Source organism: Pholis gunnellus (genome assembly GCF_910591455.1).
Source record: "Pholis gunnellus genome assembly, chromosome: 3".
Taxonomy (NCBI): domain Eukaryota; kingdom Metazoa; phylum Chordata; class Actinopteri; order Perciformes; family Pholidae; genus Pholis; species Pholis gunnellus.
In genome coordinates this window covers 29,142,464-29,167,116 of record NC_136529.1, presented here as the reverse complement: position 1 = coordinate 29,167,116, position 24,653 = coordinate 29,142,464, and the positions used below count along the sequence as shown (strand labels likewise).

The following is a 24,653-nucleotide window of genomic DNA, read 5'->3' as shown; positions in this document are numbered from 1 at the left end:
ACACGGCAGAAATACTACTACTAATATAAGTTAAAGTGCTACTACCACACGGCAGAGATACTACTACTAATATAAGTTAAAGTACTACTACCACACGGCAGAAATACTACTACTAATATAAATTAAAGTACTACTACCACACGGCAGAAATACTACTAATATAAGTTGAAGTCCACTGTCATCTCCACAGTGTTGAGCTTGTTCAGGTTGTTCTGATCACACCAGAGGACCAGCTGTTCAGCCTCCGTCTGTAGCAGACTCATCACCGTCTGAGAACTTTCAGGCCTCTTCACAGATCCTCAGTGCCGGTGGGGGGTCGGTTGGGAGCGGTGAGGAGGAGGCAGGGGGTGTAGGTGGTGGTTTGATGATGGAGCAGGTGGTTGGTGTTGAAGTGGGCTCATCAAACCTGCAGTAGAAGATATTCAGGTGGTCAGCCAGTTGGTGACTGTCCTCAGTGGGGGGGTGGTCTCCTGTAGTTGGTGAGGACCTGCAGGCCTCTCCACACTGACGAGGGGTCGTTGGCTGAAAACTTATTTTCCAGCTTTTCAGTGTAGCTCCTCTTTGCTCCCCTGATCTCCTGGTTCTACAGGATCCTGTCCCCACTTCTGTAGGCCTCCTCCTTGGCCTGACGAAGCTGCCTGAGTCTGGCAGTGAACCAGGTTTATTGTTGAACAGAAACTGATGTGTGATGTCACAGAGTCAGTGAGCTCGTCCAGGTCTGTAGCAGCAGCCTCACAAACACTCCAATCAGAGCAGCAAAGCAGGACTGGAGCTCCAGCTTGGCCTCGTTGGTCCGTCTCCTCACAGTCTTCACTGCAGGCTTTGCAGGTTTTACTTCCTGCCTGTAGGTCTGGAGAAGATGAACCAGACAGTGATCAGAGTCCCAACGCTGCACGAGGGACTGAGTGATCTGTGTGCTTTATTACGGTGGAGCAGTGGTCCAGCGTGGTTTTGTCTCTGGTGCTACTCTTAATGTGCGTTCTGTATTTAGTATTTATTATTATAATCTGTACCGCAAAGGACATCGTCTGTCCGTAAAACAAAGACAGAATATCACCTGCCGTAAGATTTCAAACAGGAATCCTCTGTAAGAAGACTCCAAACCACTCGTCTATTCCTTTACTTTCTACATTTAATGATCCAGAACAGTTCAGGGTAGAAGGAGCAAGAAAACGACGAGAAATCACATTTTCTTCAAACTTTATTTCTCCTGTTTAACTTCGTACACAGACAACCAAAAGAGTGAGACGGTGTGTGATTAACATAGAAATGAACGTTTAAAAGTTAAAGTTCTGTCAAATAAAACACCAGAGATGAATAAAAACACAACCAAACAAAATGTTTCCAGGAAAATAACTTTGTTGTTGTTTTGTTGTTGTTTTGTGCTACAACTGAATAATTATTGACTTCACTAACAAACACACAAAGCTGCTATCAGAAAAAAGTCCAACGATGAGAGTCTGTGAAGCGTTCAGCTGATTTCTAACAAAAAGCTAAAAGGTTTGTGTCGGTTAAACTGAAACATGAAACTCTTTCATTCAAGCTTTGAGCAGAAAACAGAAGCAGAATCTTTATTATTCTCTGCAGGACTGAAAGCTGCATGCTCTATTCTGATCTGATGCTCTCAGAAACAGATCGACTACGATGCAGGACTCGGTCAGGACTCGGTCAGGACTCGGTCAGGACTCGGTCAGGACTCGGTCAGGACTCGGTCAGGACTCGGTCAGGACTCGGTCCTCCATAAATTCTGCTGAGCGGACAAAGAGTTTACAGTTATAGTGAAGCATATTGTTACATAGAGAACTGTCAAAGTAAAAGAGCTGAAACACGAGCAACATCTTCATCAAATACCATCTGTGACAACAGACTGAGTCCTCGGCAGAGACCCGGGTTCAACTCCGACACGCTGCCCTTTGCTGTGTGACTCGGACGTGAACGTACCGACTCGGACGTGAAGGTATTGACTCGATGTGACTACAACACTGTCACTAGTGACGTCATGCTTTGGTCCTCTAAATGTTGCCTGTGAGTCGTTGCTTCAAGAGTTAGCCGGAGCTACAGCAGCCATTCCAACACTAATAAAAAAAGCATATTATGCAAACATAGCTTCACAAACAACCGTCCTTATGACCGTTATCTCTGTGTGTATATATATATATAAATATATATATATATATATATATATATATATATACTGTATATACATGTATATACATTTAACATGATGCAGCATTTCAATGATCATAGTCATCGATAAAGTGCCAAAAAACGACTTTGGACGTGTCTGATCGTGAGGAGCTCAGAGTCTCTGAGAACCTTTTATAAACTCATCTAATGTTTGAGTGACTTCAGCTTTTCAGATAAATGTAGCGAAGAAACAAACGAGGAGAAAATGAAACAATATTTGAGTAAATGTACTGAGTTACATGTCATCTTAAAGCTGCTCTACATGCTGTAACTCTACATTCAGACGCTTCAGGAGCTTCATGTTCTTTGATCTAACATCTCGTTCTTCAGAGACTCCTCCTGCTTCACCTCCTCTGAGCCTCCTTCTCTCTCTTCCTCCTCTGTTTGCTCTACTGTCTCCTTCTCCTTCTAGGCTCCACCTTTCATCAGTCTATCAGAGACCTTTATAACCTGCCTCCTCTTCCTCTTCCTCTTCCTCCATCAGAGATGAGTGTCCTGCTCCTCTTCCTCCTCCTCGGTCGCTGCCTGATTCACAAACACCTGAAGAAGAAAGAAGGAGGAGACTAAAATGAACCAAACATCAGATTGTTAATCATCCAAACATCCACTTAAAGATTCATCCAATCACCTGCCAGCGACTGCTCTCGGCCCCGCCCCCTTCTCCCCCCCCAGCGAGCCCATTGGTGCTCGGCTTCTTCTTCTTCTCGCTCATCTCAGGCTGGCTGTCGTTGGTTATGTCCAGCGTGGGGTTGTCGTGGCAACTGTTCTCCACAAAGTGAAGTTCTTCAGCGCGGAACTGAAAATATATAAATATAAAAATACATATAATATAAATACAAATATAATACAAATATAATGCAAATACAATGCAAATATCAGATAAATATAAATATAATATAAATATTCAAACACGTCTCCATCAAATCTATTAAAAACATTCAAATCAAACAATCAGAATGAATCTCAGAGAAGCTTCAACGTGTTAAACTAATGCTTTTATTTTGATAGAGTGAGTCCTTCAGTAAGAATAGAATCACTGCAGTGTCAAAATAAAAGAAAGTAAATTCATCTGTTTTAATTATGAATCGTTACAAATATGCAGTGTTTTAAAAATGAAGTCCTCTGAGACGTAGTGGAGTACTTGTAAAGTACTTGTGATGTAGAAGTACTTGTAAATACACCAGTGAAGTAGGAGTACTCGTAAACACTCCAGTGAAGTAGGAGTACTCGTAAATACTCCAGTGAAGTAGGAGTACTCGTAAATACTCCAGTGAAGTAGGAGTACTTGTAAACACTCCAGTGAAGTAGGAGTACTTGTAAATACTCCAGTGAAGTAGGAGTACTTGTAAACACTCCAGTGAAGTAGGAGTACTTGTAAATACTCCAGTGAAGTAGGAGTACTGGTCTGCGGACCCACCGTGGTCTTGGTGGCCGGCGGCCGTCTCTGCCAGCAGATGTAGATGAATCCAGACGTGATGATGACGAGACACACGGAGCCGATGATCACCAGAACCACAAACAGCTTCCCGTAGTCACTGCGGGTCTGACTGGGACGAGACTGACAGCTGCTGGGAGAGCTGTAGTTCTGGACACCCAGCTGGTGATAAACACACACGTATACACACACACACACACACACACATAGAGAGACACACACACACACACACACACAGTTTCACTTCCTGTTCTTACAGTATATGTTATTGATGATGTTTTTGGGACAGTTTCTTTAGATGTGAACATTATAATATCTCCATAACTCATAATATGATGTATTATATATATATATATAAGATTATATATTTTTACAGAAAACATGGTCATGAAAACAGATATTTTCCTTTTTGATGCCGACAAAATAAATTGTGATTCCAGATTGAAAGAGAATCAAATCAATCGATGCGTCACATTAAGACTTACTGGATTAATATTTCTGAACGTCTGAACGTCTGCTCTCTCAAACACATGTTTCTCACTGCGATTGTTTCTGAAGCACCAATAAACGAAAACTCTTTGAATGTTCTTCTGATTATTAACAGATCTCAGAATGAGACTCACAGAAACCTGAAGACGTTACCTGAGTCAGCATCCTCCGGATCTCTCCCAGCATGCCGAGCAACTCCTTAGTGGATATGACACCTGGAGGACACACAGGAGTCAACGGTCACACAGGCCTAAATGTGTGTGTGTGTGTGTGTGTGTGTGTGTGTGTGTGTGTGTCTGTCTCTGTGTGTGTGTGTGTGTGTGTGTGTGTGTGTGTGTGTGTGTGTGTGTGTGTACCGTGCTCAGACACCACGTTCATCATTAGTTGGTGCTGTTGGTGTGTCGGCTTGCTGAGGTAGACTTCCCATGATCCTTCAGGGCTGTTCATCCTCCGAGCGAACACGCGCTCGATGACCTTCAACAGCCGAACACCGTGATCCACACGGAACTCCTCCTGTCTCACACACACATATTTATATATTTATATTTATATAGATGCAGCCCTGGGGTTAGTTAGGTTTTGAAGAAAACAACTTAAAACAATATTAACGGCAAACCATGGGTTAAACCAGAGTTTAAAAAAAGTTTGTTTCAGAGTTTGTTTCAGTTTGAGCAATGTGTTCTGATTGGTTGTAGGTAATGGAGGGGGCGGGGTTACGAAAGGAGCGGGAAGAAAAGAGAACCGCGAAGGAAGGAGGAGAGAGAAGAGAGGGATAAATATAGAACGCCAGAGAAATGGAAGGGTAGATAGTTTATCTTTTGAATGTTTTTTTGTTTTTTAGAGAACAACACTGTGGACAGTCGGCACATTGTCTGTTTTATATCAGTAGATTTTGCCGAGGGCTTTTGTGAAAAGTTGTTGTTTGAGTCGCTGGATCTGAGGACGGTTGGTGTTGTTTCACCGCCGATGCCGTTACCGTCACCTCCGTTTGTGAACGTGTTTTTCAATTGTGGACTACAAAACTGTTTTGTTTTCCCTCAAAGACTGAACTGTTGAGTTTTTAGACTTTCGTGGATTTTGCTCGGCTGAGGATCAGGACGCGGGAGTCAGCACCGCACCGAGCTTACAGGCCTGCAGCGTTTATTATTGTCATGAGTGTGTGTGTGTGTGTGGGCCCATTGGCTTAGAGTTAAGGATTGTGTTTATACACTGAGTCTGCTGTAGTGTGTTATTGTTGTTTTGTTTATATTATATTATTATAATATTATTTGAACATTTAAAAAATAAAAAACACGCAGGAAACTTTTATTCCCTTTTCATCCCCAAAAGTTGTCTGTGGTCAGTTATTTGATTTAATGCTAAGTTTAACAGTTTATTTGTTTATTCAGAGGGTAATTTAAATATCCCCCGAATCAGGTAAACCTCTGAGGAGATTCTTAAGATTCTGAGCTCAAACAGCTCATCCCTGTGTACAGGGTCACCTATAGGTCTACTCTATAGAGGGAAGGGGTGCTACATGTAGAGACAGTGGTGGCCGTCAGGGCCTGCAAAGCCTTCTCTGCTGTTCTCAACAGAATCACAAAGTTAGAGCTATTTTATAATTTAATAATTTTTCTTAAATACACTACATGTATCATAATTTATAAAAATATGTATCTTATGTTCTCATTGCACAGCTACTGTGCTCCTCAGCTGCTCTGCTTCAGTGCAGCTTGTTTTAAGTAGAGCTTTGATCCAATCAGAGTTCACCTCTGTGTCTCTAGGTAGAAGAGAGGCCCCAGGCCTGCAGACTCACCAGTGAATCCATGTGCAGGTTAAGTGAATGGGGACGATGTTGTTGATCGTCATAGTGTTCAACCAATCAGATCTTTAGTTTGACATGTTGGGCGTATTCTTTGACGGGTCAGAGCTGCTAGCTGGCCTACAGCTACGTCAGCATTAACGTGAGCTGTGATTGGTCAGTGGGCTAGCGTGACTGTTTTGAAGCTGAAGCAGCTAGCAGGGCTGAATATCTATGATCAGAATCATTATAACTGTGTTATAACTGCTGCTGTGTAAAGAGAATCCTGCTGTTAACAAGAACCTGATGAGTTTAAAGTGTTTAAACCAAATGTTGTTGACCTTTAGTTCATAGAGCAATTCATTATTGAACTTTGCGCATAACAATGAGATTAATCGCAGAAAAATCATGCGATTAATCGGGATTAAAAATGTTAATCGTTGCCCAGCGCTAGTATAAATATATATATATATATATATATATATATACAGTAGAGACATAGTAGTACTCACACAGTTGAGGTTGTCGGTGGTGTTCAGGAGGACGTATCCTCTCTCAGACAGTTTGCTCCAGTCGACACACATCACCTGAAGATCAGAGAGAACTCGTTAATACGACTTCATTCACAAACGGTGGACCACGTCGTCATGGAGACCTCCTCCTGTACCTGCCGGTTCTCCTCTGTGACCCCGCCTCCCCTGACCTCTGACCTCGGGGTCTGCAGGGGCGTGGTCTTCTCCAGCCAATCCCAGGAGGGGTTGGTGAATCCGACGGTGGGGGCGGGGCCTGTGGTGAGCGGGACGATGTGACTGGTTCTTGTTCCCTCCTCTTCCTCCTCCATCTTCCTCCATCTGTCCTCACTGTTGTGTGGTCTAACGCCTTAAATACAAGTACAACATGTACCTCTGAGATGTAGTACAGTATAAAGTACAACATGTACCTCTGAGATGTAGTACAGTACAAAGTACAACATGTACCTCTGAGATGTAGTACAGTATAAAGTACTATATGTACCTCTGAGATGTAGTACAGTATAAAGTACAACATGTACCTCTGAGATGTAGTACAGTATAAAGTACTACATGTACCTCTGAGATGTAGTACAGTATAAAGTACAACATGTACCTCTGAGATGTAGTACAGTATAAAGTACTATATGTACCTCTGAGATGTAGTACAGTATAAAGTACAACATGTACCTCTGAGATGTAGTACAGTATAAAGTACAATATGTACCTCTGAGATGTAGTACAGTATAAAGTACTATATGTACCTCTGAGATGTAGTACAGTATAAAGTACTATATGTACCTCTGAGATGTAGTACAGTATAAAGTACAACATGTACCTCTGAGATGTAGTACAGTATAAAGTACTATATTTACCTTTGAACCTGTGCTCTTCCTCTTCTAGCTCCTCCTCTTCCTCCACGCTGGGCTGCATGGGCTCCCTGCTGGGAGCCACGCCCCCTTCTGCTACAGTGGGATTCTGGGTAAATACTTCTCTGTGTGCCAGACCCGTGTCCTCCTCGTCCTCCTCGTCCCTCTCTGTCTCTTCGTCCTCTGGAGACACAAACAGGAAGTGAAACAGGAAGCAGCTCTTCATCGTCTTCCTCTCTGAGACAGAAAGGTAAACTTACCTTTAGTGTAACTTCCCAGCAGCCCGAAGTCTGTCCCAGTGTCAGTCTCGGGGGGGTCGGTTCCTGCAGGGTCTCCTCCTCCAGCAGTAGTAGTAGTAGTAGGAGTACTAGTAGTAGTAGTAGTAGTAGTAGTAGTACTAGCTGTAGTGATGGAGGAGTGGAGGCCTCCGTATCCACTAGAGTGACCGTCTGCCTCCCACAGATCTCTCTCTAAAGGACCCGCCTGTTAGTGGACATCAATTATATAATAATAATAATAATTATAATAATAATGTTTATATGGACACTAGAGGTGGTGACATTCAAAGCTGAGGCAGCGAAGTTTAAATCTAAAACTACGTCTGTTTGAATAATATATTTATTATTTAATTTGTTTGTGAGTCTCAGTTCTATATCGATTAAAGTATATAAAGAGTCTCATCTTTGTAATATTTGTAGTGGTAGTAGTAGAAGTTGGAGTAATAATGCTAATGATGTTTTTTACAGTGTGGTATTAGTACTTTTACCGTAACAGAGTATTTTTACAGTGTGGTATTAGTACTTTGGCTCATATCTGTGATTTTAATAATAAATCCAAAACGTTTAGAGACACAAACTGAAACTTTGTTTGTTGGAGTTCTTCTGTCTTCATTCTATTCATTAACCGCTGAATCATCCAACCCTAACGAGTAGAACAGCATGTAATATACTGGACATATATTTATCAATATATCCACATCAAGGTGTCCTCACCTCCAGCACCAGGGATGAACGCTGCTCCTGTAGCCCAGAATCCTGCCCCTCAGTTGGGGGGGAGGGTCTAGAAGGTCTGACAGGGGAAGTGTATCCTGAGAGACACAAAGAGACGCGTCACAAACACCTGAGGACTGAATACACCTGAATACACCTGAGGACTGAACACAGCTGAGGACTGAACACAGCTGAGGACTGAACACACCTGAGGACTGAACACACCTGAGGACTGAACACACCTGAGGACTGAACACAGCTGAGGACTGAATACAGCTGAGGACTGAACACACCTGAGGACTGAACACACCTGAGGACTGAACACAGCTGAGGACTGAACACACCTGAGGACTGAACACACCTGAGGACTGAACACACCTGAGGACTGAACACACCTGAGGACTGAACACAGCTGAGGACTGAATACAGCTGAGGACTGAACACACCTGAGGACTGAACACACCTGAGGACTGAACACAGCTGAGGACTGAACACACCTGAGGACTGAATACAGCTGAGGACTGAACACACCTGAGGACTGAACACACCTGAGGACTGAACACAGCTGAGGACTGAACACAGCTGAGGACTGAACACAGCCGAGGACTGAACACAGCCGAGGACTGAACACACCTGAGGACTGAACACACCCGAGGACTGAACACACCCGAGGACTGAACACACCCGAGGACTGAACACACCCGAGGACTGAACACAGCCGAGGACTGAACACAGCCGAGGACTGAACACACCCGAGGACTGAACACACCCGAGGACTGAACACAGCTGAGGACTGAACACAGCTGAGGACTGAACACAGCCGAGGACTGAACACAGCCGAGGACTGAACACACCCGAGGACTGAACACAGCTGAGGACTGAACACAGCTGAGGACTGAACACAGCCGAGGACTGAACACAGCCGAGGACTGAACACAGCCGAGGACTGAACACACCCGAGGACTGAACACAGCCGAGGACTGAACACAGCTGAGGACTGAACACAGCCGAGGACTGAACACAGCCGAGGACTGAACACACCTGAGGACTGAACACACCTGAGGACTGAACACACCTGAGGACTGAACACAGCTGTCAGCAGTTCCTCCAGCAGGAGGTTCTGACAGCTGGTGCACACAATTCCTCCTGTCTTTGTTTCTATTGTTAGTACTGAAGCAGACATTTAGTTAAAGGAATAAAGAAAATGAAATGTGTGTTTTACTTTAGTCTCAAATGAAATAAACCTTCTCTGAGTTGTAGCTTCTGTCATATCAGCAGAGCAGCACTGAGGGGGCTAGACGTCTGAGCTTCCATTGAGTTTGGATGTGTCCTGTCTGGATTTGATTTGACGTCTTTCTCCTCTAGCTCAACTGAACAAACTGTTACGTAGCTAAAGAAACTAATTTAACAACCACATTATTAAAATATATTCTGTCAACGAGCATCTATAAGCCACTGAAACAGTGATGGTCGGCTTCCTAAAACACCTCCTGAATACCAGGTTTGTAACTGTAGACAGCTGGGATGTAGCTGCTAGCTGCTAGCTGCTAGCTCTCCATATGCTACAGTCGTGCTTTGGGCTAAATACTAAACATCAGGGTGCTAACATGTTCACCCTCTTAGCATGCTAATAATTAGCACTGCTAACAAAGTACAGCTGAGGCTGAAGCCTGAAGCATTGTGCTGATCAGCTGTCTCCGGTATTCACAGACATCTTCAACACCTCCCTGGAGACATGCCGCGTACCAGCCTGCTTCAAGGCCTCCACCATCATCCCCGTCCCCAAAAAAACAGGATCACAGGACTCAATGACTCCAGGCCCGTCGCCCTGACCTCTGTGGTCATGAAGTCTTTTGAAGCCTGGTCCTGTCCCACCTTAAACCCCTCACTGACCCACTCCTGGACCCCCTGCAGTTCGCCTACAGAGCCAACAGGTCTGTAGACGATGCAGTCAACATGGCCCTTCACTTCATCCTCCAGCATCAGGACTCCCCAGGAACCTACGCCAGGATCCTGTTTGTGGACTTCATCTCTGCTTTCAACACCATCATCCCGTCTCTGCTGCATGACAAGCTCTCCCAGCTGCACGTGCATCGTTCATCTCCCCGTGTGACTCCCCATAACCCAGGTCCTCAGGTGGGAGCTGAACATCAGCTCCATCACACAGAAGGCTCAGCAGAGGATGTACTTCCTGAGGCAGCTGAAGAAGTTCAACCTGCCAAAGACAATGATGGTGCACTTCTACACAGCCATCATTGAGTCCATCCTCTGCTCCTCCATCACGGTCTGGTACGCTGCAGCCACTGCCAAGGACAAGAGCAGGCTGCAGCGCATCATCCGCTCTGCTGAGAAGGTGATTGGCTGCAATCTGCCGTCCCTCCAGGACTTGTTCGCTTCAAGGACCCTGAAGCGAGCAAGAAGGATTGTAGCCGACCCCTCTCACCCTGGACACGAACTGTTGGAGCCCCTCCCATCTGGCGGGAGGCTGCGGTCCATCAGGACCAAGACCTCCATCAGGACCAAGACCTCCATCAGGACCAAGACCTCACGCCACATGAACAGCTTCTTCAGTCTTCAGTCCGGCTCATAAACAGAGCCCGGGACCCCCACTGACTCCGTCACCCCCAGGACATTTCCCTACCGGTCACTCCCCTGCACATTCCTTCTGTTTCCTATTTAAATACACTCGACACTCACATCACACTTGTTTAAAGTCCTGTTATCTGTCTGTGCACTATATTGTATTATATTGTAAACCTTAATATGTTCTATTGTTTGCACTGTGTTGATTGTTTAATGTTATGAACTATCCACCATGTAAAATTCCTTGTATGTGCAACATACTCTGGCAAATAAACGGTTCTGATTCTGATCTGAAAAGTTGACCTGAAGGTGGCTCTAGATGAAAAGTCATTAGTTATTACGGTTCATCCTGAGGGGACCATGAACCACATTCCATCCCATAGTAGGACAGACGACTGTTGGCCACTTTTGGTTTGTCCAGCAAAGAAGAAGAAGAGCAGTAAACATCTGTGGCCTTTAAAGATGAAACATTTTCCTTTAGGTTTGTGACTCAGGCTAACGGGGCTAACGTGGCTAATGTGGCTGCCGGAGGGTTTTCTTATCATGTGATGTCATCAGGTTCAGATCATTTCTACTAACCAATCAGAGCATCCAGATCTGGGCTTGTGTGGATGGCATCGTCTGTTCCTCCTCTCCTCTCTTCTTCCTTTCCTCTGTCCTCTCCTCCTCTCCTCTCCTTGTCCTCTACCATGTCTCTCTCCCACTCCCCCTCTCCCCCTCTCCTGTCTCTGTCCTCTCCTCCCTCCTCTCCTCTGTCTCTGTCCTCTCCTCCCTCCTCTCCTCTGTCTCTGTCCTCTCCTCCCTCCTCTCCTCTGTCTCTGTCCTCCATGTCTGTTCCATAGAAGCCTGAGGCCTCCAGGGAGGCATCTCCAGCTCCCGGCCCAGCGAGGAGCTCCCTCTCTGGGTTGGTGGAGTCTGGGCGTCCCCTGTAGCTTCCTGGCTCCTGAGGAACCACCAGATGAACCATACGCTGAAAAGAGAAAGATATTTGTTCGATAGATTATTAACATAAATACGAAATACATCATCGTATTAAAACAGATTCAGGACTAAAACATTGTGCCTTTAATCTTTGATAAACCTTTCCTAACATCTGAGACTTATAACGATGCAGACATTCACACATTGAAGCCTCCTTTTACAGTGTATTACACGTGGCCTTGAACTCACCTCCATCTCGTCCTCCACACCCAGGTTTTCCTCCACAGCCGGTCGGGTCCTGGCTACTTCCTGGAGCTGGGAGGAGTTAGCGGCGTCCACCTTGGCCTGAGAACGGGACGTTTCGTGGATCTCCGGTCGGCCCATGTCGTGGACCAAATGAGGCTGGGCTCGGACTAACTCCTGGACCGAGTGGCGTTTGGTTCTGACTATTTCCTGGATGAAGTGGGGCTGGAAGAGACGGTCCACCGGAGGACCGAGGGGACCGAGCCGCTGGGACGAACCCAGACTGAAGGCATCGCCGCTGGACAGAAGAGCTAGAACACAGATTCCAGGTTTTATGGATCAACAGGGTGAAGAAAATAAAAGGAAACAGATCAAACAGGTCAACAAACTATCCAAACAGAAGGAGTAATGATGAACGGGAGCCTCCTGTGACCTGACGATGGAGCTAGAAGATCTGCAGAGTCATTTCAATTCATCAACACGAAGGATGAACCACATGTCATCACAATCCATCCCATAGTTGGAGAGGAATTTAACTCAAAACCACAAATGTAGAGAAAAGTCAGAGATACATCCTCTGGGAACCACGAATGTCTCTACAAACTCTTATGGCGATCTCTGTGATCGATGGTGAGAGACACATGAAAACATTGACCTACAGGTGGAGCTAGAGGAGAAATCAGGATCACTGAAGTCATGAAGATCTATCCTCTGGGGAACATGAAGGAACAATTGTATTCTAGTCTCAAACCAGAGCATGCTATGCTATGCTACTGAAGCTCAGTGTCGTATTTCTATAAAGGTAGTTCAGCAGGTACAACAGTGTCATGTTTGTAGACAACACTTAAAATATACAAACAGACGGTCATAAAAACCTCTAAAGGAACAACTTAATGCTAACGTAGCATTTGGCATGTTGATGTTTAGCTTGTTAGCTTTTCTCTAACAACATCTTCCATCTATAACAAGTTGTGTCTGTTTATAAACTATGGAAGCCTCCGTGGGATTCCCCAGCTTCACGTGTTAAAGCTGCATTCTCTCTAGTGTCCACCAGGGGGCGACTCCTCTGGTTGTATAGAAGTCTATGAGAAAATGACTCTACTTCTCTCTTGATTTATTACCTCAGTAAACATTGTAAACATGAGTTTATGGTCTCAATCTCTAGTTTCAAGTCTTCTTCAATACAGCATGATGTTCATTTAGTAAATGATGGTCCATTTAGAGTCACACAGACCATAAAGCAGGGGATGCTTTAGGGGCGGGGCTACACAGTGATTGACAGGCTAAATGTAGCTAGCTAGCTGACGTCTCCGCTAACATCGAGGACCAGAGTCCTGTTTGGTTTAAAGATTTATTTTATGATTCACAGTTGAATTAAAACGTGAGTTTGTATCTTTTAAATAAAACCAAGAAGTTTTGTGTTTCTGCAGAACAAACAGAACGTTTGGATGAATAGACGTAAACATTCATCAACAGCTTTTGCGTGTTTCATGAGTTATGATTTGCTAAGAAAGACAAAAGACGAGTTTATTATAAAAATGTTGAAAGAAGTCACAATTCACATGAATTGAATGAATAACTTGACTTTGATCCGAACAGTGTGAAATGCAGAAAACTAATATTGTTTTTAATATACTTTAATATAAAAGAACTCTGTTCCTTTGACATAAACATGTTAATAATGCTGCTGATAGATTGAATCTTTCTTGTTTATTGATGAATAATTCACTTTTAAGTGAAGTTATTTTTGACTCCATATGTTCTGTATGATGAGGATGATGAGGGTTAATGATAATAAAAATTCTTCTTCTTTTATTCTTCCATAAAGTGAAGAAAAGCTTCAGTTTCAGTCCAACAAGGATCCTGAGATCTGGTTCAGCATGTTAAACCAAAGCCCCCCAGACCAGCTTATAGACCAGGACCCTCCCCCAAATCCTCCTCACCCAGACTGAGAGGCAGAGAGAGGTCACCCTCCTCTTCCTCACCTCCTCTCTCTCCACAAGTTTCATCAGCAGGATGAAGATGAAGATGTTTGTCTACGTTGAGTTTACAGTTAACCAGCTCAGTAACCAGCTGGTTAACTAGTCACTTCATCAATGAACTCTACTTATATACTGTAATATATATACATATATATATATATACACACAAAGTCCATGACTGCTGAGTTATTGATCATTATCATCCGTGTGTGTGTGTGTGTCAGACACTGCAGTGTGTGTGTACGTGTGTGTGTGTGTGTGTGTGTGTGTGTGTGTGTGCTGATTTAAGATCAGTCTTCATCCACTGAGCAGAATTGATCCTCCACGTCATCGTGTCTCCAGCCTGCGTCATTAATAATAATAATAATAATGAACATAGTGTGATGTGGCGCATAAACGGGTCTCAGGTCTCAGTGAGTTCTTGTTCCTGTCTGGATGAAATGAAAGACTCACCGGTCACTGTGATGATGAAGAGCAGGCCCAGCATGTCTGCGGCAGTGCTTCCTCCTCCTCCTCTTCCTCCTCTCTGGACGGATGTCACGCTGTCAGAAGACGAAGCTCGCGGCCGGAGAGACGGTGCTATCTGCGGCGTGTGTGCTCACTGCGGGGTCCGGACAGACAGACAGACCGGATCTGATCCGCTGCATCACCACCGACGCTGGACTCATCCGCCGGGACGCAGCGCGCAGTTCTCCTTCTCTCCGCTAGATGTCGCTGTTCTACTGTGGCGTGCAGACGCGTTCACGTGCTCCTCGTAAATTGTTTATATAACAGAATATGAAGTCATTCAACCTTCACCAGCTGCGACATTAAGGTGATCAACACAATATATTTCAGATCATATTTTATTTAATGGGTTACTTTTGGTACTTCATGTACATTTTGAAGCTCATACTTTTGTAGTATTTCTACACTGGTATTGTTACTTTTAAGAGATACTTTGATTTCCTGATATTAAACATTTATTCTTTTGTAAAAATATTGTTTAGAGTAAAAGTCAATGATTTAATGTCAGTGATGCATTCAGGTACCAGCGAGTTTAATCCATAAAAACATTTATTAAAGCTCATGAAGTCCCTCAGAGCTTCAGTTCAATAAAGAGACGAGTTTAACAAAAACACTTTAATAAAGAAACATTGCATCATAAACAGCTTTAATACAAAAATCTAGAGTTCGTCAAACGCAACAAACAATAAATCACAGACGTCAACATATACATTTATTTACAATCAGAGAGAATCTGGAAACATGAACTTTATGTTTCTTAACATTTTAACATCACGTGACCAACACGTCTGCTTCCTCCATCAGGTCAGAGCTACAGGTAGCCCCGCCTCCTCCTGGAGTCCAGCATGATGATTGGTCGCTGAAACAGGAAAGGGGAGGGGCTTCTAGAACTGCTGCAGGATCAGTTTCTTCTTCCCGTCGTGGCTGAACTTGTTGGAGCGGAAAAGGTCGCTGTCGTAGAACGACGTCAGGTTATGAATGTTGATCTGTCGGGCCTGAGGGAGGAAGAGGAGAGGAAGAGGAGAGAGAGGAGAGAAGGGAGGAAGAGGAGAGAAGGGAGGAAGAGGAGAGCGATTGATACAGGAGGAGACTTAGCTCAGCCTAGTCTCTAAAGAACAAAGTTTCATAATTAACTAAAACTAAGTTACAGGTAGCGTTTAGTCTGACAGTAACACGGTCCCTGAACGCACCATTTAACCCCTTCCCTCCTCACCTTGTCCTGCAGGTCCTTCTCTACGACCTCGATGGTGTCGTTCTGGACTCCGTACCGGTTCCTCTGGTAGGACACCTGCTCAGAGACCAGCTGTTTGAGGATGAAGAGCAGCAGCTCGTTGTTGTCCCTCCGGAAGGCCAGGTACCGAGAGAAGGTCTGGAACACACGGGTCAGTGAACGCCACATGAGACGGGTCAGTGAACGCCACATGAGACGGTAACACGCGGGTCAGTGAACGCCACATGAGACGGTGACACGAGGGTCAGTGAACGCCACATGAGACGGTGACACGAGGGTCAGTGAACGCCACATGAGACGGTGACACGCGGGTCAGTGAACGCCACATGAGACGGTGACACGCGGGTCAGTGAACGCCACATGAGACGGTGACACGCGGGTCAGTGAACGCCACATGAGACGGTGACACGAGGGTCAGTGAACGCCACACACACTCACCTTCCTCATGCTCCTCATCACGCTGAACTTCTGCGTGTCGATGAAGCTCTCCAGCATCACCCTGATGGCCATGTTGACGTCGTCCTCCAGCACGTAGTCCCTGAGGTGCATCTTGGCGTGGGCCTCCGCCATGCGGATCATGGACTCGATGTGACGGACCGTGATGGGGATGCTGCCGGTCGCCTGAGAGCAGAGAACAACGTTAAGACAAACAGCTGTTTCTACAGATGTTCAGACGTCTCAGAGTCACGGCTCACCATGGACTCCTTACGGAGGTCGCTGTAGATGTGGGCCACCTTGTCCTGATCCATCTGGTTCAGTTTGGGATGAATCTGCAGACCAGAACCAATAAATCAACATTTACTGATCAATTATAAGTAGAATTTCTCTGATAATTTCTTTCATTTGAGACACTTATGTGTTCAAGGACCGTCGGAAAGATGAAAATCTGATCATAATGTAGTTTTGGCGATTAACGAGGAAAACATGCTTTTAAATCCCAAAGTCAGGTTTTAGGGTTCAGAGAGTAAAAGCAGGAGGAGCAGTGAAACCTTCATGTTCAGTCTTCTACAAGTAACTAGCAGCGGTAGTTAGTAACTAGCAGAAGTAGTTAGTAACTAGTAGTGGTTGTTGGTAACTAGTAGTGGTCGTTAGTAACTAGTAGCGGTAGTTAGTAACTAGTAGCGGTAGTTAGTAACTAGCAGCGGTCGTTAATAACTAGCAGCGGTCGTTAATAACTAGCAGCGGTAGTTAGTAACTAGTAGCGGTAGTTAGTAACTAGTAGCGGTAGTTAGTAACTAGCAGCGGTCGTTAATAACTAGCAGCGGTCGTTAATAACTAGCAGCGGTAGTTAGTAATTAGCAGCGGTAGTTAGTAACTAGTAGCTGTAGTTAGTAACTAGTAGCGGTCGTTGGTAACTAGCAGCGGTAGTTAGTAACTAGTAGCGGTCGTTGGTAACTAGTAGTGGTCGTTGGTAACTAGTAGCAGTAGTTAGTAACTAGTAGCGGTCGTTGGTAACTAGTAGCGGTCGTTAGTAACTAGTAGTGGTCGTTAGTAACTAGTAGTGGTCGTTAGTAACTAGTAGTGGTCGTTGGTAACTAGTAGTGGTTGTTAGTAACTAGTAGCGGTAGTTAGTAACTAGCAGCGGTCGTTAATAACTAGCAGCGGTCGTTAATAACTAGCAGCGGTAGTTAGTAACTAGTAGCGGTAGTTAGTAACTAGTAGCGGTCGTTGGTAACTAGCAGCGGTAGTTAGTAACTAGTAGCGGTCGTTGGTAACTAGTAGTGGTCGTTGGTAACTAGTAGCAGTAGTTAGTAACTAGTAGCGGTCATTGGTAACTAGTAGCGGTCGTTAGTAACTAGTAGCGGTCGTTAGTAACTAGTAGTGGTCGTTAGTAACTAGTATTGGTCGTTAGTAACTAGTAGTGGTCGTTGGTAACTAGTAGTGGTCGTTAGTAACTAGTAGTGGTCGTTGGTAACTAGTAGTGGTCGTTAGTAACTAGCAGCGGTAGTTAGTAACTAGTAGCGGTCGTTGGTAACTAGTAGTGGTCGTTAGTAACTAGCAGCGGTAGTTAGTAACTAGTAGTGGTCATTGGTAACTAGTAGTGGTCGTTAGTAACTAGCAGCGGTCGTCGGTAACTAGCAGCGGTCGTCAGTAACTAGCAGCGGTCGTTAGTAACTAGTAGTGGTCGTTAGTAACTAGCAGCGGTCGTCGGTAACTAGCAGCGGTCGTTAGTAACTAGTAGTGGTCGTTAGTAACTAGCAGCGGTCGTCAGTAACTAGCAGCGGTCGTTAGTAACTAGTAGTGGTCGTTAGTAACTAGCAGCGGTCGTCAGTAACTAGCAGCGGTAGTTAGTAACTAGTTACCCTCTCCTTGGCGTAGATGATGTACTTCCTCAACAGGTCCTGAGGAATCGGAGGAACGTCAGACGTGTTGCGCAGAATCACTTCTTCCAAGGCCACGCCCCCTTCCTTGTTGCTAGGGTGATGCTTGATGTGGGAGCCAACCACGAAGCGAGCCAACATCTCGTCCTGGAGAACGAACCAATCAGAAAAAAAACAGTCAGAATATTTTACTTTTTCAGGATGTTCAACGCACGCGTGTGTGTGTGTGTGTGTGTACCTGAACAGGGTCCACAGTGTCTCTGACGACACACAGAACATCAAACCGGGACACGATGGGCTCCGTGAGGTCCACGTTGTCAGAGAAGGTCAGCGAGGGGTCGTACCGACCACCTGTAGGAAACAAACCAGGATGCCATCAAGCCACCGCCGCGAGGGCCTCTAGCCTCCACTAGGGGACCGGGGGCTTCCAGCCTCCACTAGGGGACCGGGGGCCTCCAGCCTCCACTAGGGGACCGGGGGCCTCCAGCCTCCACTAGGGGACCGGGGGCTTCTAGCCTCCACTAGGGGACCGGGGGCTTCTAGCCTCCACTAGGGGACCGGGGGCTTCTAGCCTCCACTAGGGGACCGGGGGCCTCTAGCCTCCACTAGGGGACTGGGGGCCTCTAGCCTCCACTCGGGGACCGGGGGCTTCTAGCCTCCACTACGGGACCCTCTAGCCTCCACTAGGGGACCGGGGGCTTCTAGCCTCCACTAGGGGACCGGGGGCTTCTAGCCTCCACTAGGGGACCGGGGGCTTCTAGCCGCCACAAACACCGATATTAATGACTGAGAAGCTCTTAAAGTCGCGTGCAGGAGGTCATCTACAGGTTACATGTGATAAGATCTTGAGAGGACCGACTCCTCGTGCTTCAGGTCTCGTGTTGGACTCCTGGCGATCGTACCGATGGGGTTGGAGGCGGCGATGATGGTGCATCTGGCCTGCAGCGAGGTGACGATGCCGGCCTTGGAGATGGAGATGCTCTGCTGCTCCATGGCCTCGTGGATACTCGTCCGGTCCGCGTCGTTCATCTGAAAAGGACACGGTGGTTCAGGTCGGAGGTCATCGTCGGAGCGGACAGAAGGGTCACAGAGGGCCGTCTCACCTTATCGAACTCGTCGATCAGACAGACTCCGCGGTCGGCCAACACCAGAGCTCCGGCCTCCAGAGTCCACTCTCTGGTGACCGGGTGTCTCTGGACGTAGGCGGTCAGACCGACGGCCGAGGCTCCCTGACCCGTGGTGAAGACGGCTCGACTCGACACCTTCTCCACGTACCTGCAGAAGATTTACATATAAATCATCTGTTTTATAACTTAAACTCTTTATCACGTAAACCTAACAGAAAAGACTTTCATCCAAACTATCAGGTCACCGACTCACTGACGGACTCTCCCCGGACGAGGACAGAGAGTCCGACGTCTCAGGTGAGGACACTTACTTGAGGAACTGGGACTTGGCGGTTCCCGGGTCTCCACACAGCAGAACATTGATGTCTCCTCTCACTTTGTGCTTCCCTCCTGCAGGAGAAGACGAGGAGTCGGTGAGGAGCAGGAGTTACATAACAAGAGGAGTTTCCTTCAGGACGGTACTCACCTGGATTCTTGGGCTCTCCTCCGAACAGGGCCACAGCCAGACCTCTCTTGATGTCCTCGTGGCCGTAGATGGACGGAGCCATGCTGGCGAAGATCTACAGACGACAGGCGGACGGTTTAGAAACGTCTTCGAGGAAACGAGTGAACGGAGCTCGTTTCACCTCAAACAGCAGCAGATGAAACAAGTTCTGGTTTCTGTTTCTGCCCAAAGAGCTCCTCCTACTTTATATTCACATTATTATATATACATTTAATAAAATTACACCACCGAACTGCATGCTGGGTACAGCTCGCTAGCTAGCCCGCTAGCACAACAGTCTGCTAACAGCTGGAGAGGCTCCGTCGCTACAGTAACGAACGGGAGCGATGCAGGAGGAACAAAGACAGACCGGAGACGCACCGATCGTACCGTAACGTCAGCGCGAGTGAACCAGTGAAGCCGAAGGCTCACACGTCACGTGAAGAGGCTTTAGCTCGAGGCAGCATGAGACAAGAACAGCAAGCGGTGGAGCGACGTTACGAACGCAGTAAGGATCCAGCTCCACAAGGACCTGGTCCCACTACAGACAGTCTAGACTCAGAGCAACGATTACAACTCTGGATTCATGGAACGTCTGACCGGGACGACAACACTTCAGCCAAACTGCCATCCCAACATTATAGGAACACACGAGCACAGCCTGTAGTAAGCAAAGCCTTCATACACGATGACAGTAACATGTTTTATATTCTATGTACTCCTGACAGTAAAACACTATAAACCTATAAAAACAGTCAAGGAAATAAAACACTGGTACACATTGCTGGTCATACCGCCCAGCGCTACTTCCTGCTGCGGTCCTATTGTGTTTACAGCTGTAGTCCGTGTGTTCAGACTTCTATTACTCAAAGCCAGCAACACCTCCAGTGATTCCTTTCAAAAGAGACCAAAACCATGCATGGACCCAAGACCAGCTCCGTTTACTCTGGTACCCTCTGAACACCAAGACCGCTCCACGATGCTCGGTCTCATTTCCATCTCCGTGGTCTTTGATTCATGATGTCAAAGTTAAAACAATAGAATCGTTACATTCAACATGTTTCCACAAGTGTTACGAATGTTGGGAAAAAAAACAAGCTCTGTGTTCTATAAATATGAAACTCCCTCCCCTCCCCTCCTCTCCCCTCTCCTCCCTCCCTCCCTCTCTCCTCTCCTCTCCTCCCCTCCCCTCCCCTCCTCTCCTCCCTCCCCTCTCCTCCCTCTCTCCTCCCCTCCCCTCCCCTCTCCTCCCTCCTCCCTCCCTCCTCTCCTCCCTCCCTCCCTCCCCTCTCCTCCCTCCCTCTCTCCTCCCCTCCCCTCTCCTCCAGCGTGTGGGTGTTTTAGGACGTAGACCTCCTCACCCGCTCCCCGATGCGCTCGTCCTTGGAGAGGGTGACGATGGCCTTCACGTCCTCGTCGGTCAGCTCGGCCACGGCGACGCCCTGATCTCTGCGGGTGATGTGATTGGCTAAGATCACGGTGGCGAACACGGGGAAGCCGTTGGCCATGTTCAGGGAGCCGTCGTAGTTGTTGTGGTAGACGCCCGTCAGCTCCTGAAAGAAAGATCCTCGTCAGCTTCTTCCTTCTCTCAACGTTGGCTCGTCTGGTCTGAGAAAAAAGGATTTGAGACTCGTCGGACTCACGATCTCGTCTCCGGGCTTGCACTGGTCCACCAGGTCGGCCAGCAGGATGGCGTCCTTGGAGCGGGGGAGGCGGCCGGCGGCGACTTTACCGGGACTCTCCTGGATGGTGATCCTCTGGTAGTTCTGGTACACGGTCTGCAGGAGGAACACCATTGGTCAGTTCACCGAGACGTGACAAGATGAAGAAGCAACGGCTCAAATAACAGACTACTACTCCTCCTCCTCCTCCTCCTCCTCCTCCTCCTCCTCACCTCCTCCATGTTGATCTCAAAGGGGCCCAGGGACTGACACTCGGGACAGGAGCCCGGCTTCACCTCCTGGTTCTGGGACTGGAAGAAGGGTCCCAGCACAAAGTTGCACTTGTTACAGTTGTACTTGACCATGCCGAGCTGAGGCAGCACGCCGGTGCAGCTGCTCACCACGCCGCTGGTCCGGATCAGCTGGTTCAGGTGCAGCTGCCTTCAGAGAAGAAGAAGAAGAAGAGATCCTGCTTCTTATTTCAGAAATCACTCATCATTCCATCTGCTCGTATCGACTCAGACGTCTCAGGAGAAAACTAGTGTTTGTGTGTTTCATTTATGCAACCAATTTACCCAGAAGGCTTTGCAGCGTGTCTCTACATCACGGAGGAGTTATCGCAAAGACGAGTTAGACGTGGAAACAGTGTCAACGTCAAAGCTGAAAACATGTTTTACTGTCATGATGTCCAGACGTAACGCATGTTATTAAGCTCCATCTTCATGAACTAACACACCGACAGCCCATAATACCACGTAGTAGAACGTTACCTGAGGGAGCGGATCTCCTCCACCAGCGGCAGGTTGCAGATGCGGACGTGGATCTCGTGGGCGATGCGGTCGTATTTGGGGTACATGGCCAGAACCACCTCTTTAGCAGCTTCATCGAAGACCTGAGGACACAAAGCGGGTCAGACGGGTCCACCTCTGTAGAGCTCATGAACCACAGCAGCCTTTAAGGAACCCGGAGGATCTGTGCGGTCAAAGACCTGGAGGATCTGCTAAAACCAGCAGAACTAGACTCACCTTCAACATCTCCGTGGGAGCCTCGGGCAGGAAGTAGGCCAGAACGTGCTCTCTGGCTGCCAGGTCCTCGTAGTTCACCACCAGACTCTCCTTGTTCTCTGGAAGCAACAGGACAGGGTTGTTGGTTCACGTCCCACCAGAGACGCATCCTCAGCACACACGTGTTATTTGACTCTACCTTTGCACATGTCGCTGATCTTCTCCTTGAACACGTTGTGGCCGTTTTCGTCCACGTGAGTCCTCAGGAAGTTCTTGAAGCGGTTGTAGATCTCCAGCCGAGGCGCCGCCATGGAGACCCACTCCCTCACCGTGTGACCCTGCAGAGGAGACGAGGACACGGTCGGGTCGGTCCGGAGGGGAAGCTGCAGTACATCGGTGTACTAGTACACAAGTATTACTACCTTCATATCCTCCAGGTTCTCGATGCTCTCGATCATCTCCTCTTCCTCTCCGTCGGCCACGCCCTCTGCCGCTCGCTCAGCCAATCGCCTCCTCCGAGCTGCCGGCCGCTCGTCGTCCTCGTCTTCGCTGTCTGGACGACGATGAAGATGAAACATGTTCAGACCTCTTTAAACACATCTGTCTGCTTCTTTAAGGACCTCATGAGTCCACCGCTCTGATCCACGTCGACCACAACGTTGGTGCAACATGAATAATATGTTTATTATATTATTACTGATTCCGTCTCACTTCTACTATTCCCATGATGCTTTGGGGGATGTAAACAAGACGTGTAATGTCTGAAGTAAGGAGCGTCCTTTCTTCCATGATTTCTGGAGTTTTCTTTAAACACGTTACAGACATGAATCACATCCCTGTGTTTAGATTGTGCTGAGTCATGACTCAGAGGTTATTGATAAACCACTTCCTGTGTGTATGGACTCCTCACCGTAGAGCAGTCCTCTCCTCAGCCTCCCACTGACTCCTTGCTCCCGGTCCCTCCTCCTCATGGCCTCCTCGGCCGCGGCCCGGGCTCCGGGCGACAGCTCCGACAGATCCTCGTCCTCCAGGTCCAGACCTTCAGCCTCGTACTGGTCCAGAGCCGGGATGGCTCGGTAATCCCTGAGAGACGAGGAGAGAGAGACAGACAAGGAGACACAACGTTACCGAAGCTCACAAACGCTCCGACTCAGCGTAAACAAGTCGTCCTCACCTCTCCATCCCGTCTCCGATCAGCTCCTCTCCGTCCCCGTCCTCCTCCTCCTCGTCGAGGACGGGTCCGTCCCCCAGAAGACCCTCAGACTCGTCCTCAAAGGGGGGCAGGTCTCGTCCGGGACTGGAGGTCATGTCTCCTCTCCTAGAAGTCACGTCTCCTCGGCTCGGGCTGGTGGCAGCGTGGAACGACTCGGAGGAATCCTGAGAGTACAAGGAGTACTTCATCATGAGGTACTAGAACACAGGGTATGACTGTATAAAGTACTACTACTCAGTGTACTGTGCTGTATTTGTACTGTGTTCTTTTGACATACTGTTACTTGTTCTTAGGCAGTACTCGTATTTTAATCTCTTATATTTCTTTAAAATCATTTTCATGAAAGGACAATAAAAAATGATTATAACTCTAAATCAATAAAAAGATGAAGATGATGATGTTCTCCTCCACTGATCTTCATCATGGATGTGAAGTTGGCAGCTAACTTTATTTTATTATTCTCTCTTCTGTGTGAACTTCTCCTCACAATATAATAATAATAATAATAATAATAATTACAATTTAACACGAGACAAAAACACATGCAAGCAGCTGCTGTCTTTAGCTTGATGTTGATATCACGGTTATAAAGATCAATATGTAAAGAGCAATATATATATATATATATATATATATCCATGTTCTCCATGCTCTCAAAGGGGACATCACAGAGCGATGCTGCCGTGAAAGACTTTAGTTGCGACCGATGAACTGAAGCTGAATCAGCCTTTGACCGAAGGACAGTTAGTGACTGAATATTAAGTATTTATATTGATCACATTTTAATTATTCTGATTGAAGCTCAAACTCTGTCTTTGTTGTGATGAAGACAAAAGGACGTCAAACATTATAAAAGACTACAAACGTAACTCAGTTTCGTTTAACTCGTTTAGTTTCACTTCTTTAATCGTAATGAAACACATGAAGCCGTGAAACAGACGCGTTAGTCTGATTGAAATGCTCTGAATCGTTCTACTCACCGCCATTGTTGCTCTTCTGTCTCTTTCTGCTTCAACTGACGGGGAGTCGGTTTTCGCGCGAAACGACCACGTGACGCTCAAAGCCCGCGAAAAGTAATGAATATCTAAATCATCGCTGACGTCGGGGTCTCTTTATTG

General features: G+C 46.7%; 2 protein-coding genes across 2 annotated transcripts; both read right to left on the bottom strand.

The window, feature by feature from the left end:
* Nucleotides 1-2,667: 2,667 nt before the first annotated feature.
* Nucleotides 2,668-14,474, bottom strand: podxl2 (podocalyxin-like 2; the record flags this gene model as incomplete). Its single annotated transcript, XM_079156638.1, has 16 exons — nucleotides 2,668-2,727; nucleotides 2,816-2,983; nucleotides 3,605-3,784; nucleotides 4,265-4,326; nucleotides 4,468-4,624; nucleotides 6,404-6,478; nucleotides 6,559-6,707; nucleotides 7,276-7,452; nucleotides 7,530-7,592; nucleotides 7,668-7,752; nucleotides 8,262-8,356; nucleotides 8,807-8,915; nucleotides 9,011-9,187; nucleotides 11,629-11,811; nucleotides 12,012-12,316; nucleotides 14,441-14,474. 16 exons carry the CDS (start codon nucleotides 14,472-14,474, stop codon nucleotides 2,668-2,670), a joined length of 2,079 nt encoding a protein of 692 aa, XP_079012764.1.
* A 620-nt stretch (nucleotides 14,475-15,094) lies between these two features.
* On the bottom strand, nucleotides 15,095-24,556 carry mcm2 (minichromosome maintenance complex component 2). Its single transcript, XM_079186713.1, has 20 exons — nucleotides 24,516-24,556; nucleotides 23,497-23,699; nucleotides 23,233-23,405; nucleotides 22,745-22,875; nucleotides 22,522-22,660; nucleotides 22,344-22,441; nucleotides 22,089-22,210; nucleotides 21,552-21,759; nucleotides 21,301-21,435; nucleotides 21,019-21,210; nucleotides 19,640-19,733; nucleotides 19,485-19,563; nucleotides 19,150-19,321; nucleotides 18,949-19,075; nucleotides 18,285-18,397; nucleotides 18,029-18,193; nucleotides 16,421-16,495; nucleotides 16,164-16,346; nucleotides 15,708-15,863; nucleotides 15,095-15,489 (listed from the first exon to the last, which is right to left on the bottom strand). The coding sequence occupies exons 1-20, from the start codon at nucleotides 24,519-24,521 to the stop codon at nucleotides 15,379-15,381; spliced, it is 2,682 nt and encodes an 893-aa protein (XP_079042839.1). The 5' UTR covers nucleotides 24,522-24,556; the 3' UTR covers nucleotides 15,095-15,378.
* Nucleotides 24,557-24,653: the final 97 nt, after the last annotated feature.

Coding starts and splice junctions, on each gene's coding strand:
- mcm2 (XM_079186713.1), bottom strand. Junction 19,322..19,484: donor GCCAAGTCCCAGTTCCTCAA/GTAAGTGTCCTC, acceptor AATCTTCTGCAG/GTACGTGGAGAAGGTGTCGA. Junction 19,076..19,149: donor TGATCGACGAGTTCGATAAG/GTGAGACGGCCC, acceptor TGTCCTTTTCAG/ATGAACGACGCGGACCGGAC.